At 30.9% G+C, this 16,907-nt stretch overlaps 3 protein-coding genes across 3 annotated transcripts; all 3 read left to right on the top strand.

Moving 5' to 3' along the window:
- Positions 1 to 5,636: 5,636 nt before the first annotated feature.
- On the top strand, positions 5,637 to 9,124 carry LOC131171143 (MDIS1-interacting receptor like kinase 2-like). The gene is made up of 4 exons (XM_058130603.1): positions 5,637 to 6,144; positions 6,205 to 7,580; positions 7,725 to 8,583; positions 8,832 to 9,124. The coding sequence occupies exons 1-4, from the start codon at positions 5,637 to 5,639 to the stop codon at positions 9,122 to 9,124; spliced, it is 3,036 nt and encodes a 1,011-aa protein (XP_057986586.1).
- A 1,722-nt stretch (positions 9,125 to 10,846) lies between these two features.
- Positions 10,847 to 13,042, top strand: LOC110668653 (probable leucine-rich repeat receptor-like protein kinase At1g35710). Its single transcript, XM_058130604.1, has 4 exons — positions 10,847 to 11,283; positions 11,376 to 11,575; positions 12,277 to 12,561; positions 12,744 to 13,042. The coding sequence occupies exons 1-4, from the start codon at positions 10,847 to 10,849 to the stop codon at positions 13,040 to 13,042; spliced, it is 1,221 nt and encodes a 406-aa protein (XP_057986587.1).
- Positions 13,043 to 13,104: 62 nt separating this feature from the next.
- Positions 13,105 to 13,632, top strand: LOC131171144 (MDIS1-interacting receptor like kinase 2-like). Its single transcript, XM_058130605.1, has one exon. The coding sequence runs from the start codon at positions 13,105 to 13,107 to the stop codon at positions 13,630 to 13,632; it is 528 nt and encodes a 175-aa protein (XP_057986588.1).
- The last annotated feature ends 3,275 nt before the right edge of the window (positions 13,633 to 16,907 follow it).

Raw genomic sequence — 16,907 nt, forward strand, 5'->3', positions numbered from 1 at the left:
CAGTGCTCATTTTCTCAGTACTCGCTTTTGGTTTGTCTATTAAGAGGTCATACTCTTCGTTCTGTTTCTTGACAATTATGTGACAATGCTTTTGGTATCAATCCCTGCTGATGGTTCTGCACTTTCTCGATATCGCTGTCTTGTATATTGGCATCTGATTAGAAAGTTTGAGTATGTTAGAATGTGTTCCCTGCTCCGCACGGCCCTTGTTCTAAGAGGAGCGCTCTGCGCGGCACACATTGTAGGGGTGTAAGTCTTGATAGGCACAATTATAACAAACGGTCTCCTACACAAAAAATGTCTCACCACGTGATCAACCAACTAGTTACTAATTTTATGGCGGATTTTTAGGCTTCATCACATCAATTCGATTATTTGTATTTTTTTTTTCAGACAGATATCGTGAATAGAACAACAAATCACTAAGAATTAAAAATATATACTTACCTTACAGAATTGTAAATATCTAATAACTATCATGTAATTTTTTTTTTCCAAAATTCAATAATTAAAATTGTATAGGTAACTCTTATTTATCACTACTTTATAATATAATTTTTCATCTAAACAGAAAAAATATTTTAACTATATTTGAGCTCTAATTGGAAATGGAAAAATAATAAGAGAGGATGTTGATAGGTAGCGAGGTTAAGTCTTCATAAAGGGTGAAAATCATGGAGATGATGACTTATCGAGGTAATGAAGGATGATTTAGAGAGATGTTGTATGCTTTTATATGGTAAGGGAGGAGTAAGTGCTGGTTGGTTGAGTAGGTGCAGGAGATTAATGTCGAATGACTTTGTGAGGTGTACAGGTTGAGAGAAACTAGTGGTCGAGAAGTAGAAAAATAACATTTTTGTTCTTAGTAAAAATAGTATTGTTTTGCTAAAAATAAAATTATTTTTCTTTTATTATAAATTAGATTTAATTAATATCAATTTGGAGAATTAAAAGTATTGATCTTGTTAGTATTAAACGGGGCAACTAATAATGAGATTTAATTGTAGTAAAGTTTAAAATTCAGGTATATTATGTTAAAAAAAATTGAAATACAATTATGAAAAAAAGGTAAAGTTTGAGATATTTTTTAACATTTTCCTATCCTCACGTAGCAAAGTACACTAAAATTAGTAGTGGAATAAATTATAGGGTATAACTGTGATAAAATTAATAATTTAGGGTATTTTTATTAAAAAAAAAATTAGAATATGATTGTAAAACAAAATTGTAAAAATTATAAATTTTTGACATTATTCCATAAAAAATTTTAAGTAAAAAATAAATATAAGCCTGTTTTCATTTTCTCGTCAAACTGAAAAAAGAAATCTTTAAAATTATGAATATATCTTTAAACTTATGTTAATTTTTAAAAATTTATGAAATAAAATTATGATTTTATTATTCATAAAATAACTTTCTTCCCACATTTTTTTACAGCTTCTTGCCATATATTTTTTTAATCCATATCCAACTTTTTTTTCTCATTATTAATTCGCTCTTTTATTTTTCAACTATATTTTTTTCCTCTCTTTCAAACAGTATTAGACCAATCAATAAACAATGAATAAATTTACATATTTAAAGTATGCAACAATTATGTATTAATTAAATATAAAATATTAAAAAAGTGTGATATTCATTTAGTCCTCTGGCATTTAGTGTCTATTTTATATTATATTTAAAGATTCAAAATTATTTTTTTTGAATAAAAACATTAATTTAAATATTATTAAAAAAATAATTTTAAAAGGTTTTTTTATTATTTTTACTATTAAAATTTATTAAATTTAATTTTATTTTTAAATACTTTTTAATTAATTTTTCCAATAATAATTTGAATAATAATACCAAAAAGTCCTTAATTTAGCCAAAATTTTCAGTTTCCTGGTGGCCCATTAGAACTTGTGCCCTGAAGCTTACGTCCTGGAGAAGTCAAATGCTTTCGACATTTTGCACTTTACCTTGAGTGAGTGTGAAAGCGATCGTTAATTAATTACCTTGAAGTCTCCCCTCTTGGTTTTCTCTAGTGTTTACTTACTGCAACCACAAATTCCTCTACTCTTACGTTTTCAGTTGACTTTGATGATGACTGCAGCTTGATTTTCTTTCTTTTTTAATTAAAAAAAAATGCTTGGGCAGAAAATTATTTCATAATTTCACTTTAGTATATTGCTATTGAAAAATTAACCAGATAATTTTAATATCATTAACTTAACTATTATTCATAGCTTAGTTTTATTTTAATCACCAAGTTGAATTATATTCTCCATCTTATTTAACTTCAACTAATTACCTTTAAAATAAAATTAAGAGCCGAATACCCACACACACATACATAAACACACGCGCACACACACACACACACACATATATATATATATATATATAAAGAGATATTCTTAAGAAAATGACACATGATTTTTTTTTTTTTAAGTTTATCACTTTTCGTAAATACTTTTATTTATATTAATAATTATTTAATTTTTTTATTTATCTTTTAATTATCATTATTATTTACAATACAACCTTAACATTTATGATTTAAATTATTATTTTCTTTAAAATTTAATTTTTAAAAATTAAAATCTTTTGTAATTAAATATAATATTTAAAAATTATTTATATTATTTTTTTATAATTTATTTATATAAAAATATTATTTACTACATGTTATCCTTAATAATAATAATAATAATAAAAGTTCATTGATAGCCATTAATTTAAAAAAAATTAATCATTAACTTGTGATCTCATAATCAATCATAAATATTTTCTTTTATACTAATTATTATTTATTTTTTTTATTTTTTTTAATAATTATTGTTATTTACAATACTACCTCAATATTTATAATTTAAATTATGATTTTCTTTAAAATTTAATTTTTAAAAATTAAAACATTTTTAATTAAATATAATATTTAAAAATTATTTATATTATTTTATAAATACTGTTTATTATTTAATTTTTTTATTTATTTTTTAATTATCATTATTATTTATAATACTACTTTAACATTTATGATTTAAATTATTATTTTCTTCAAAATTTTTAATTTTTAAAAAATTAAGACATTTTATACTCAAATATAATATTTAAAAATTATTTATATTATTATTTTATAAATTTATTTATGTAAAAATATTATTTACCACATGTTACTGTTAATAACAACAACAATAATAGTAGTAGTTTAAAATAAAAATTAATTTAAAAGATAATAATAATAAGTCATTGATGGCTATATTAATTTGAAAAAAATTAATTATTAATTTGTGATTTCATAATCAACTATCATATAACTTAATCAATATTAAATTATTTTATATCTTTAATAAATATTTTTATTATATTTTTATATTTTCTATTATTTTTATTATGAAATCTTTATTAAAAAAATTTGAGAAACAAAACATAAAAAGTAATAAAAATGAAATATAAAGATTTAACTTATTTATAATTAGTATGTATTTTTTATGTTAATAATTTAATATTTTTTTTATTTTACTTTTTTACGATTGATTAATTATTATTATTATTATTATTATTATTATTATTATTATTATTGACTTATGATGATTTAATTGAAATTGTCAAATAAATAGAAAATATTTTACTATTATAAAAATTAAATTTGAATGTTTGTTACTCATTTTAATTAAATAATATTTAATTATAAATTAATTTTTTATTTAACTGATTTTTATTTGTTTGTCAATATATAGTATATCATATGAGACATTTAATATACATCAAGTGCTCTCTTCTCACAAAGCGTTTTCATTTCACCTAAATACTTTTAAAGTTTTTTTATTTGTACTATTTTTTTATTATTTCTTTTAAAATTTATTAGTTATTATTTTCAAAATTTATTAATTTAAATATATTTAATTAATATTTTTTTTAATTATTGATTTTTTTATAAATTTCTTATTTTATATTTCTTAAACTTTGAATATTTTATTTCATTATAATTATATATTTAATGCAATAATAACCAATATTTTGAATATTTATATTTTATTATCATTAATTTTTAATAGAATTAATTTTAAATTTTAATCAAATATCTATATTTTTGTGTATAAAATATCTCTCAACTATATTTTTATATAGAAGTAGAATTTTAAAGATAAATTGTAAATATGATTGCATCGAAAATTTAGCTATAAATAAAGATGATTAAAAATAATTAAAGTTACATTATTAATATTATAGAATTTGTTTTTTAAAAAATAATATGTATTTTTAATATTTATTATATTAATAGAAAATGATAATATTTTAAAATTTTAATTTTATAAAATGTATTTATTTCATATTATAAATTTATATAAAGTGATAACCTTTTTTGTGAAAAAATTATTTTATAGAATATATATCAGATTGATAAAAAGAATTTACATTTAGATATAGTATTTTTAAAAAATAATATAATAGAATGTTATTTTAATTAATAATAATGTTATATATTTTCATTATTATTAAAATTAAATAATTCAATTCATTATTAATAATTTAATTTTTATTATGTTAATAACAAAAGTATTATATTTATATATTTTTAGAATAATATTATTTTCTCAGTTATTTAATATATTTTCTATAATTTATAAAAAATACATATTAATTTACATAAATTATGAGATAAAATATAAAAATTTTATAAAATTTAAATTATTTTTTGAATAATATTTTTTATTACATTTTAAACGAAATAATCATGGAAACTATTATTAATATATGTATAAAAGAATTAAATAGGTATTTTAATTAATTATATCATAAATTAATTAAAAATTTATTATTATAACAAGTAAAAATTTATTCAAATTAAATTAAATAAAAGATAAATTTTAATTTAAAATTAATTTAGTAATAATAATTTATCTTATTTAAAATATAATTAAAAAATAAATTAAAAAATACAAATTATAAATTATCCATGTAGGGCATTATACTAATTTTATATATGAGCTAGTAGTTATGTTCTATAATCTAATAGTTCTACTAAAAAGAAAAATTTAATTTTATCTTTCATTTAATACACTAATGCTCCAAATGTTAACAAACAATTCTATAAATATTTATTTGTTATATTTAATTAATAATTTATATATTCATAACTTAAACACAAAAAATGAATTAAAATGAGAAATTTATTTGTAAATTCAAATCTTTTCCAAATTTTACAAATAATCAAATTCTATATAATCAAAATAAGGTAATTAGATTAGTGATGTGGACTTGCAAGGCCAGATTCAAATCTTGAAGTTGTCATTGAAAATCTTGCATGCCCAAATCTTACTTCAAGCCACTAATCTCGCTAATATTTAAATTGATGTAGGGAGACATTCTGTTTCCTACAAAAAATGAGAAGAAGAACAGCATGTGATGCTGGGTTTGAATTTGATTAAGCAGCTTAAATTTCACGTTATGTGGTTACTCTAAGTAATAACTTAAACAGCAGGGGTGATAATGATGTGAAAGGTGGTGGAAGACTTCTTTCTCCAGGCTTTGAGGTCTTTCTCTTACACATTTTGTAAAGCTCGGGATATTATATATTAGAAGTGTGCACGTCCACATTTGCTTATCGAGTCCTGAATCACTATTTGCCTTGCATTTAAACAAGAATCATGGGATTCTCAACCTCGAAGAGAGTACTAATACTTGTTCCTTTGATCCTGCTTGTTATTTCACTTTCTTCACTTAATGTTGCTTCTAACTCTATTGATGAAGCACGTTCCCTGCTAAAATGGAAAGCCAGCCTTAACCAGACCAACCCACTTCTGTCCTCGTGGATTCTTTATCCTGGAAATGCCACCAATACTTCTCGTTCTAGCCACCTTGAAACGAATGCAAGCCCGTGTTCCTGGAATGGAATTAGGTGCAACAAAGCTGGAAGAGTCCATGTTGTCAACCTCACAAGTTACGGTTTAAAAGGTATGCTCCAAGAATTTCCATTCTCGTCCCTTCCTAAAATTGCATACGTTGATCTCAGTGTAAACGAATTATATGGCATCATCCCACCTCAAATCGGTCACCTTTCCAAGCTTATCTATCTTGATTTGCAAATTAATCTGCTGTCCGGAAAAATTCCACCAGAAATTGGCCTTCTAACAAATCTTACAACATTACACCTCAGTGAAAATAAGTTAAATGGCTCCATTCCAAGAGAAATGTGTCAATTAAGTTTGCTTGAAGAGCTTGCATTGGATATGAATCGTCTTGATGATTCAATTCCTTCTTGCTTGGGCAATTTGACTAACCTTTTTTGGTTATCTCTTTACAATAATTCACTCTCGGGTTCCATTCCTCAAGAAATTGGAAAGCTCTCCAAGTTGGTTGAACTTTACCTGGACACCAACCACCTAACAGGTTCCATCCCTTCCACTTTAGGCTATTTAAAGAAACTCATTGTGTTATACATTTTTAACAATCAACTTTCCGGTCCCATCCCTGAAGAAATCGGAAATTTGGAGTCTCTTTGGAATCTAAGCCTTAAAACAAACAATCTTTCTGGTCCAATTCCGGCATCATTAGGTCGTCTAGGGAACATTGAATTACTTCATTTATACCAAAATCAACTTTCTGGATCCATTCCTAAAGAGCTGGGAAACTTATCGTCTCTTGTTGATCTAGAGTTAAGTGAGAATCAACTAAATGGTTCGATTCCTGCTTCATTTGGTCGTTTAAGCAACTTAGAAATGCTATTCCTTCGTGACAACCAACTTTCTGGTTCCATCCCCCATGAAATTGGAAATCTAAGCAAATTATCTTACCTGAACCTTGACAAAAACCAATTGACTGGTTTTTTGCCCCAAAATATTTGCCTTGGAGGATCACTTGAGAGATTGGATGTGAATGACAACCAACTCCGAGGTCCAATCCCCAGAAGTTTGAAAAATTGCTCAAGCTTAGTCAGAGCCCGTTTTGACGAAAACCAACTCCATGGAAACATCTCTGAAGATTTTGGTGTCTATCCGAACCTGCAGTTCATTGATCTAAGCTACAATAAATTTTCTGGTGAAATCTCATCCAACTGGGGGAGGTGTCACTACTTGTCGAACCTAAAGATTGCAGCGAATAATATTTCGGGTAGGATACCAACTGATATTGGAAATGCCTTTCAGCTACATATACTTGATCTTTCTTCAAATCATTTAGTTGGAAGGATTCCTAAGGAATTGGGGAAATTGACTTCTTTGGTGAAGTTGATTTTAAACGACAATCACCTTTCCGAAGGGATGCCTTCAGAATTTGGATCATTATCCGATCTTGAGTATCTAGACCTGTCGGCAAACAGATTGAACAAATCGATTCCTGACGATGTTGGAAACTTAGCTAAACTCAACTACTTGAATTTAAGCTGTAATGAGTTTAGCCAAGAAATTCCAATTCAATTGGGGAAGTTAACTCACTTGTCGGTGTTGGATTTAAGTCGGAACTTCCTCAGTGGAGAAATATCAGATAGATTCGGAAGCATCCAGAGCCTGGATATATTGAATCTATCTCACAATCACCTCACTGGTCCCATTCCAGAACTGCATGGCTTGTCCCAGCTCGATCTTAGTCACAACATGCTCACTGGAGAGATACCGGCAAAATTTTCAAGTTTGCGAACCTTGGAGATACTGAATCTTTCTCACAACAAGCTCAATGGTATCATTCCAGCAACGTTAGCGCAACTGCCTAAATTGCGATCCGTTGATCTATCAGATAACGAGTTGTGGGGTCCCATTCCCAACAGCAAAGTATTTCAAGATGCTGCATTGAAAGGTAACAGAGGACTCTGTGGCAATGCTAGTGGTCTGCAGCCTTGCAAGATTGCTAAGATTCACAAACATGTTTTGGGAAAGGGCATAAAATTTTCTCTGATGATTGTCTTTCCTATTTTCGGAGCACTTGTCCTACTCTGCGGTTTAATTATCATGTTGTTCAGTTTCCGAACAAGGAAAAGAGGCTCAGTGATACGAAGCAACATGAATAACGAAGAGTTGCTTTCCATATCAATTTTCGATGGAAAAACAATGCACCGAGAAATCATAGAAGCAACCAAGAATTTTGACAGCATGTACTGCATTGGAGAGGGCAGATTTGGGCGAGTCTACAGAGCAGAATTGTTATCGGGTGATACTGTAGCTGTAAAGAAATTCCATTCGTTACCTCTTGATGAGATGGCAGATCAGAAAGAATTCCTGAATGAGATAAGGGTATTAACAGAGGTAAGGCATCGAAATGTTGTAAAACTCTATGGTTTTTGTTCGCACGTCCGACACACATTTCTAGTTTATGAGTACCTCCCTAGGGGTAGCCTGGCCACGATCCTATGCAATGATGAAGCTGCAAAAGAATTTGACTGGGACAAAAGGCTCACGGTTATAAAAGGTGTAGCTTATGCCTTGTACCACATGCACCATGAGTGCATACCACCAATTGTTCACAGAGACATATCAAGCAAGAATGTTCTGCTGGACTCAGAATATGAAGCTCATGTTTCGGATTTTGGCACAGCTAAGCTTCTCAACCTAGATTCTTCCAATCGGACTATGCTTGCAGGCACCTACGGATATGTAGCACCAGGTAATATATTTTGAACCAAAAATGAGGTTAAAACTTACATAGTTTGACAAAATTTTTAGTTGTTTTTGTAGATTATATAACTAAAACATAATAAATTTAACTTAGAAGTAATTTTTAATAGCTTAGTGACACAATTGAAATAGTATTTTTTTTTTAATAATGGTGTACGCAGTAATACTAAATAAATCTTTTTGACTTTCAAATATTAAAAAACTCTATGTATATATAAAATTTTTTTGTCTTTGCAGAGCTTGCATACACAATGAAAGTGACAGAAAAATGCGATGTGTACAGCTTTGGAGTGTTGATACTGGAAGTCATCAAAGGAAAGCATCCTGGTGATCTGATTTCTACAATGTTATCGCATTCAGGCAATATGGAGATAGCATTCAATAATTTGTTGGATGAGCGTTTGCTGCCTCATTCACTTGAGGTTGAAGACAAATGGGCATTCATAGTAAGTCTAGCATTTTCATGCTTAAATGTCAATCCACAGTCTAGGCCAGACATGTATGCTCTTTGTCAGTCGTTATCCAAATGAACATTCTATTGGGTTATCCGTTTTGGGTATGAACCTATTTTTTGATGGGGTTTCCGTTGTAATGGACTTGGACTTTTGTTTAGACAGAGTTTGATTTTTTTATAGCTAGAAATTGTATTTACTGGGCTATGAGCTTGTATTGTATTTGGGCCTCTGGCCTGTTATTTTAATGAAAGTTATAGCTAGAAATTGTGTTTGCTAGGCTAAGAGCTTATATTGTGTTTAGGCCTCTAGCCTGTTATTTTAACGAAAGCTCAACTTTTTTTTTTTTTTTAATTTTTAATGATGACTTTTATATATATATATATATATATATATATATATATATATATATATATATATATATATATTGGGGTGGAGCCCAAGCCCATGCAGCCTCACCCATCAATTATAATTTTTAAAAATTATTTTTAAAATATTAATATTTATATAATATATACAATTTTATTTATTAGTAATTATAAATTCAATTAGTGTGTATAAATTATAATTAAATATTATTTATTATCTCATATAAATTTACTTAATAAATATTTATTTATTTATTCATTATTCTCCATTTAAATAAAAATGTTTTATTTTATTTAATTTTTACTTTATTTAAAATATGTTTTGCTAACTTTTTTATAAAATTAATGAATAATCTTTAAAAAATTAATGAATAAATTAAAAAAAATAGTTCAGAAAAAGTTTTTTTTAATTTTAATATTATCGTAATTAAAACTTATTAAATTTAATTTTAAATTATTTTAAATATTTTTTAATTAATATATTTAAAAATATATTTTTTAACAGTAATTCCAACAATAATACTAAACAGGTTCTAAAAAAATATAAGTGTAAAAATATTTTTTTAAATAAAAATAAATACAAATATAATACATATACAGTGCTGATATGTTTTCATTTGATTGGTTTATAATATATCTTATACATGAAGTGGTAAGTCAAAATTAAAATAATTTCTAAATAAATTTCCTATTTTATATATAAATCAGGGATATATCTAATATTTTTTTTTTGAAAAAATTAAAATTAATCAATTTGAAGGCTTCTATACAGCAAAGAAATTATTAACCAATAAAAAGAAACAAAATAGGACAACTAGAAAAAGTTAACGACTGCAGACTTTGAAATACTAAGTGTCATTAAAGAAGGGTCACTTGTTCTCATTGTTGTTATTGTGCTCTTCTTTTTAATAATCGAAACTCAAGCATTTAACTCAGTTGATTGGTGAATTTGCTATCATCTTATGGATTTGCTCACATTAAGAAAGTCGCTGATAATTGTAAAGACATGACAACTAATGGATTCTTTTGCCAAAAAGAAAGATGAATAAATAAATAAATTAATAAAAATTCTACTGCCAAAAGCAAAAAAAACACAGAAAAAGAAGCCGATATGTCATGACCATGATTTCAAAATAAATTTTATAAATAATATTAGATGCATAGAAACGAAAGTCATTTAACCTTAAAAAAATTAGAAATCAAATTGAAATTACTTTGACTAGGTAATTATTATACAGATAAATATTTTTCTTAAGCAGACTTCCTTGCACCTGATTTTTAATAAATATTTTATTTTTAATTTTTTTTATTAATAAGATTGTTTCCATAAATGGACCTTATCAGGTCTTGTTCTTCTATGGAGAGGGAGGTGCTGGCTGTATATAAATAGAGCAATGAAGTATAATTTGCGAAACAGAGCAAAACAAGAGCCATGGCAAGATTCATCTTGGAGAATCTAGCCTTGCATATTTCCCTTGTTGTATTCATTCTATTACATTCCTCACTTAGCGTTGCTTCTGACTCTACTCAAGAAGCTAATGCTCTTCTCAAGTGGGCAGCCACCCTTCACAACTTTAAAGATTCTAACATATCATTAAAATGGCATCACCATCCTAAAAATGCCACCAATTCTGATCCAAGAACAAACCTCTGCAATTGGCTTGGAATTTCTTGCAACGCAGAAGGAAGGGTCGAGACACTAAATCTCACAAACGCAAGTTTAAATGGGACACTCCATGAGCTTTCCTTCTCTTCCTTTCCTGATGTTGCTAATATAAATCTTAGCGTGAATCTACTCTATGGCACCATCCCACTTGGAATCACTCAACTTTCCAAACTCGTTTATCTTCATTTGGCATATAACCTCTTGTCTGGGAGCATCCCTCCCCAGATTGGCCTCCTAACAAACCTCCATACCCTGCACCTTGCTTCAAATCAGTTAAATGGCTAAATTCCTTCAGAAATAGGCAGTTAAGTTCCCTTGTTGAGCTTGCCCTGTATACCAACAATCTAGATGGTCATATTCCTGCTTCTGTTGGTAATTTGACCAAGATGGACCGGCTGCTTCTCTATAACAATCAACTTTCTGGTTCTATTCCACCAGAATTGGGAAACCTTAATAATTTGGTTGAACTTTACATGAATACCAACAGTCTATCAGGTCCCATCCCTTTTACTTTTGGGAACATGAAAAACCTATATACGTTGTTTATGTTCCAAAATAAACTTTCTGGTCCAATTCCCTAGCAAATCGGACACTTGAAGTCTCTACATGCGAAGCCTTTGAGGAAACAATCTTTCTGGTCCAATTCTGACAACACTATGTAGTCTGACAAATCTCACCCTTCTTCATCTCTATGAAAATAAACTCTCTGGCCCAATTCCTAATGAGTTGGGAAACTTGAAGTTTATTTCTAATCTGGGGTTGAGTGAAAATCAACTTAGTCGTCCTATCCCAGCTTCCTTGGCTAAGTTGAGCGAGTTACAATATTTGTATCTTCGTGACAGCCAACTCTCCTGGTAAATTCCTGAACAGATAGCAAGTCTACCAAAATTGACTGTACTTCAACTAAACAAAAACAAGTTGATTGGTCATTCGCCCCAGACCATTTGCCAAAATAAAAAGCTTCAGAACTTCACTGTCAACGACAACAATCTCGACGGCCCAATTCCTAAAGGCTGTAGAGATTGCAAAAGCTTTGTCAGAGTTCGGCTAGGAGGAAATCAATTCATTGGAAATATATCCGAAGACTTCGGCTTTTATCCAAACCTTGAATTTATAGATCTAAGCTACAATAAATTCGAAGGGGAAATATCATCCAACTGGGGAGTGTCAAAATTTGACAACTCTAATGATGGCAGGCAACAAAATAACTGGTACAATTCTACCTGAAATTGTAAATGCGGCTCGGCTAAGAGGACTTAATCTTTCTTCGAATAAAATAGCTGGGAGCATCCCCAAGGAATTGGGGAAATTGACTTCTTTGGTTAAGGTGATTTTAAACGACAATCAACTCTCTGATCGCCTACCTTCAGAATTTGGATCGTTAACTGATCTTGAGTATCTCGACTTATCGGCAAACAGATTCAACCAATCAATTCCAGAAAACATTGGAAACTTAGCTAAACTCATCTACTTGAATTTGAGTAATAATGAGTTTACCCAAGAATTCCAATTCAGATGGGGAAGTTAACTCACTTATCGCACTTATCGGGGTTGGATTTAATCCGCAACTTTCTCATAGGAAAGATACCATCACAATTGGGTAGTTTAGAGAGCTTGTAGATGCTGAATCTATCCCACGATAATCTGTCTGGTTCTATTCCAGATAGTTTCAAAGATATGCAAGGTTTGTTGTCCATCGATATATCCTACAACGAATTGGAAGGTCCCATTCTTTCCAATAAAGCATTTCAAAATGCTTCCGTAGAAGCATTTCAAGGGAACAAAGGATTGTGTGGGGATGCCCCAGTTTTGTCACCATTCAATTTTCCAATCAACAAATATACCTCCCAAAGGGGCCATAAAATGTTGTTTCTAATAGTTTCTTGTTTCTTTGCGGAGCTTTTTCATTTCTCGTTTTTTTGGGAGCTTTTTTCTGTTTACAAAAACGAAAACAAGATCTAGAAGCAAAACAAAATGATTAAGAAGATGAAGAATTTTTGATATCAAGCTCTGTTGGAAGAATCATGCATGACGAAAGCATAAAAGCTACCGATAGTTTTGATACTGTATATTGCATCGGGAAGGGGGGATGTGGCAGCGTCTACAAAGCAAATTTGCCATCAGGAAGTATAGTAGCCGTGAAGAAGCTTCACTCATTTCATGATGGCGAGAGGACATGTGATAAAGAGTTCTTGAACGAGACGAGGGCATTAACCAAGATAAGGCATCAGAACATAGTAAAACTTTATGGCTTTTGTTCGTATGCACGACACTCATTTCTGGTTTATGAGTACCTTGAAGGCGGTAACTTGGCCACAATCCTAGGCAATGATAAAAAAGCTAAAGATTTGGATTGGAGTAAGAGGGTAAACATTGTTAAAGGTGTTGCCAATGCCTTGTCTTACATGCACCACAATTGCTCACCTTCAATTGTTCATCGAGACACAACAAGCAAAAGCATTTTGCTTGAGCTTCAAATATTCATCAATGGAGGATTTTTGAGAGAAATGGTGAGAGAGAGGGACGGTTGGACATGGGGAGGAAGAAAGTGATTTTTTTCTTTTTAATTGTTAGTAATTATCCCCTTTTAGAAGACCAAAAATCCCAATTTAATAAAATAAATTAATTAATCCTTTATGACATCATGCATGATGTCATCACCTTTGACTTTTCCATCTTCTTTCTTTTTTTTTTCTATTTATTTTTTTCTATTAGTTCTTTAATTTAATTCTCGATTCCGAAATTTTCTTTTCTCCGATTTTATTTGTGATTAGGTCGAGTCACTCTCGGTCAATTGACCAAATTGCCCATCGCCGGTTCATTCCGGTTTGCAAATAATCCAATATTTCTTCCGGCTCCCTGACCTAATTATTTGACTGACTTAACAGTTCTTTTTCGTGATTTTCTCTTTTCCACTGTGTTCATAAGGGTCCTAAGGACCGCAGCGTCACTTTTTACTGTTCGAAATTTGAGTTTAAAATGACTTCGCTGATCGTTCAGGAGGTCACTCATCATTTGTGACTCTCATTTCGTTTAACCTCTTATGTTCTGTTTTTCTTATTTATAGTTAACTAATTAAACATTACTAATTATTTGTGTTTATGGCTTCTCAAGTTGTCTTAAGTGTGGCCCTAATCCCATTAATTGTCCGGACCGACACCGGTCACCGGAACAGTGAAATATACCAGGCTATACAAATAGGGGTGTTACAATTCTTCCCCCCTTAAATAAATTTCGTCTCGAAATTTTACCTGGTATCAATCTCTGAATAGCTGTGGGTGTTGTCTCCTCGTGTCCTCCTCTCGTTTCCAAGTAGCTTCTTGGCCCGAATGATGGTTCCACAGCACTTTTACCAATGGTATCTGCTTATTCCGTAGCTGCTTCACCTCATAAGCCAGAATCTTTATGGGTTCTTCTTCATATGTGAGGTCTGGATTCACTTCTATTTCTTCTACTGGTAGTACATGAGATGGGTCTGATCAATACCTCCTCAGCATAGACACATGGAAGACATTATGTATCTTCTCCAACTCTGGAGGTAGTGCCAACCGATATGCCAAAGGACCCACTCTTTCCAATACCTCATATGGCCCAATGAAACGAGGACTTAGTTTCCCCTTTCTGCCGAATCTCATAATCCTCTTCCAAGGAGAAACCTTGAGGAAAACTTTCTCACCCACTGCATACTCAATATCCCTTCTTTTCAAATCAACTTAGGACTTTTGACGGTCTGATGCAGTTTTAAGTCGACCCCTGATCACCCTGATTTTCTCTTCAGTCTGTTGAACAATTTCGGGTCTTATCATTTTTCTTTCACCCACGTCATCCGAATACAACGGGGTTCTACATTTTCTGCCATACAAAGCTTCATATGGAGGCATCCCAATGCTTGATTGATAGCTGTTGTTATAAGCAAACTCAATCAAAGGCAAGTGTGTATCCCAACTACCCTCAAACTCAATCACACAAGCTCGTAGCATATCCTCCAAGATCTGAATTACCCTCTCGGGTGGCCATCCATGCGTGGGTGGAATGCAAGATCGAAGTTCAATCTAGTTCCTAGGGCTCTCTGAAGACTACCCCAGAATCTAGAAGTGAACCTAGGATCTCTGTCTGATACGATAGATACTGGCACTCCATGCAGTCTCACAATCTCATCGATGTACAATCTGGCCAATCTGTCTAAACTGTAGTCCATTCGGACTGGCAGAAAATGAGCAGACTTAGTCAGTCTATCAACAATGACCCATACTGCATCATGACCCTTCTGTGTCTTTGGAAGTCCCATCACAAAATCCATCGTTATTCTTTCCCATTTCCATTCTGGCATTGATAATGGATGTAAAACCCAGTTGGTACTTGATGCTCTGCCTTTACTTGCTGACAAGTCAGGCATTTGGATACAAACTCTGCCACGTCTCTTTTTAAACCCATCCACCAGTAATGCTCCTTTAGCCCTCTATACATTTTTGTACCACCAGGGTGCATAGCAAAAGGAGACTCATGTGCTTCCTTCAAAATGATCTGCCTCAAATTAACATCATTAGGAACACACATTCTACCCTGGTGTAACAGTAGACCATCATCTCTAATTGAGAACTCTAGTTTCTTGCCCTGCCGGACTTCTTCCAACAGCTTCTGATACCTTTCATCATTCTGAGCAGCCATTCTAATCTAATCAATTAACACTGGTTGTACATGCCATGCAACTGCTGTTTGCCCCACATCATTAATCTCTAAACTGGCATGTAATGATTTCAACTCATGTACCAAAGACAAAGGAGTAACCTGTAGACTTGCCATAGTCTTGCGACTCACAACATTAGCTTTTCCTGGCTGATAGTCTATCAGATAATCATAGTCTTTTATCAACTCTAACCATCTCCTCTGTCTCAAATTCAACTCTTTTTGGGTGCCCAAATACTTCAAACTCTTATGATCTGTGTAGATGTAGCACTTCTCCCCATACAAATAATGTCTCCAGATCTTAAGAGCAAACACAATTGCTGCAAGCTCCAAATCATGTGTTGGATAATTCCTCTCATGCGGTTTCAGCTGGCGTGATGCATAGGCAATGACATTTCGATCTTGCATCAACACACAACCTAACCCATTATGAGAAGCATCGCTGTAAATTATATATTCTTTACCCGGTGTAGGTAAAGTCAAGACTGGAGCCTCTGTCAAATATCTCTTCAATTCATCAAAACTTTGCTGGCATTTGTCCGTCCACTGAAATTTCACATCCTTTCTAAGTAGCTTGGTCAATGGAGATGCCATCATGGAGAATCCCTTCACAAATCTACGGTAGTATCCAGCTAAACCCAGAAAACTGCGAATCTCTGTGACATTTCTGGGTGGCTTCCAATTAAGGACAACTTCAATTTTGCTAGGATCTACCTTAATACCCTCTTCTGATACTACATGCCCCAAAAAGGATATCTCCTTTAGCCAAAATTCACATTTCAACAGTTTGGCATATAGCTGTTTCTCTCTCAAAGTCTGCAGTACAATCCGCAGATGTCTATCATGCTCTTCTGCATTCCTCGAATAGACCAATATATCATCGATAAATACCACAACAAACTGGTCGAGGTATGGTCTAAAGATAGTGTTCATCAGATCCATGATGCATACATTTTGCATAGTCTTTTAGGTCTAATTTTATAACCCTTTTTATTCTATTATTAGTTATCTTTAGCTAATTTCATTAGTAAATTAGTTAGTTTTTCATAATTGTCGATTTTGCATTAATTTGTAATTTTTACTTTGTTTTGTAGGAAAAATGGTGTTTTTGAAGGACTAAAGAGAATTTTGCCATTGAGGA

Source organism: Hevea brasiliensis, chromosome 12, assembly GCF_030052815.1.
Source record: "Hevea brasiliensis isolate MT/VB/25A 57/8 chromosome 12, ASM3005281v1, whole genome shotgun sequence".
NCBI lineage: Eukaryota > Viridiplantae > Streptophyta > Magnoliopsida > Malpighiales > Euphorbiaceae > Hevea > Hevea brasiliensis.

Excerpts from the sequence above, each read along its gene's own strand:
- LOC131171144 (XM_058130605.1), top strand. The coding sequence starts at position 13,105 with ATGCATGACGAAAGCATAAAAGCTACCGATAGTTTTGATACTGTATAT.
- LOC110668653 (XM_058130604.1), top strand. The coding sequence starts at position 10,847 with ATGGCAAGATTCATCTTGGAGAATCTAGCCTTGCATATTTCCCTTGTT. Across the intron at positions 11,576-12,276 it reads GAATACCAACAGTCTATCAG|GCAACAAAATAACTGGTACA; the intron begins GTCCCATCCCTT and ends TAATGATGGCAG. Across the intron at positions 12,562-12,743 it reads ACTCATCTACTTGAATTTGA|ATAGTTTCAAAGATATGCAA; the intron begins GTAATAATGAGT and ends GTTCTATTCCAG.
- LOC131171143 (XM_058130603.1), top strand. The coding sequence starts at position 5,637 with ATGGGATTCTCAACCTCGAAGAGAGTACTAATACTTGTTCCTTTGATC. Across the intron at positions 7,581-7,724 it reads AGCTCGATCTTAGTCACAAC|GAGTTGTGGGGTCCCATTCC; the intron begins ATGCTCACTGGA and ends CTATCAGATAAC. Across the intron at positions 8,584-8,831 it reads CTACGGATATGTAGCACCAG|AGCTTGCATACACAATGAAA; the intron begins GTAATATATTTT and ends TTGTCTTTGCAG.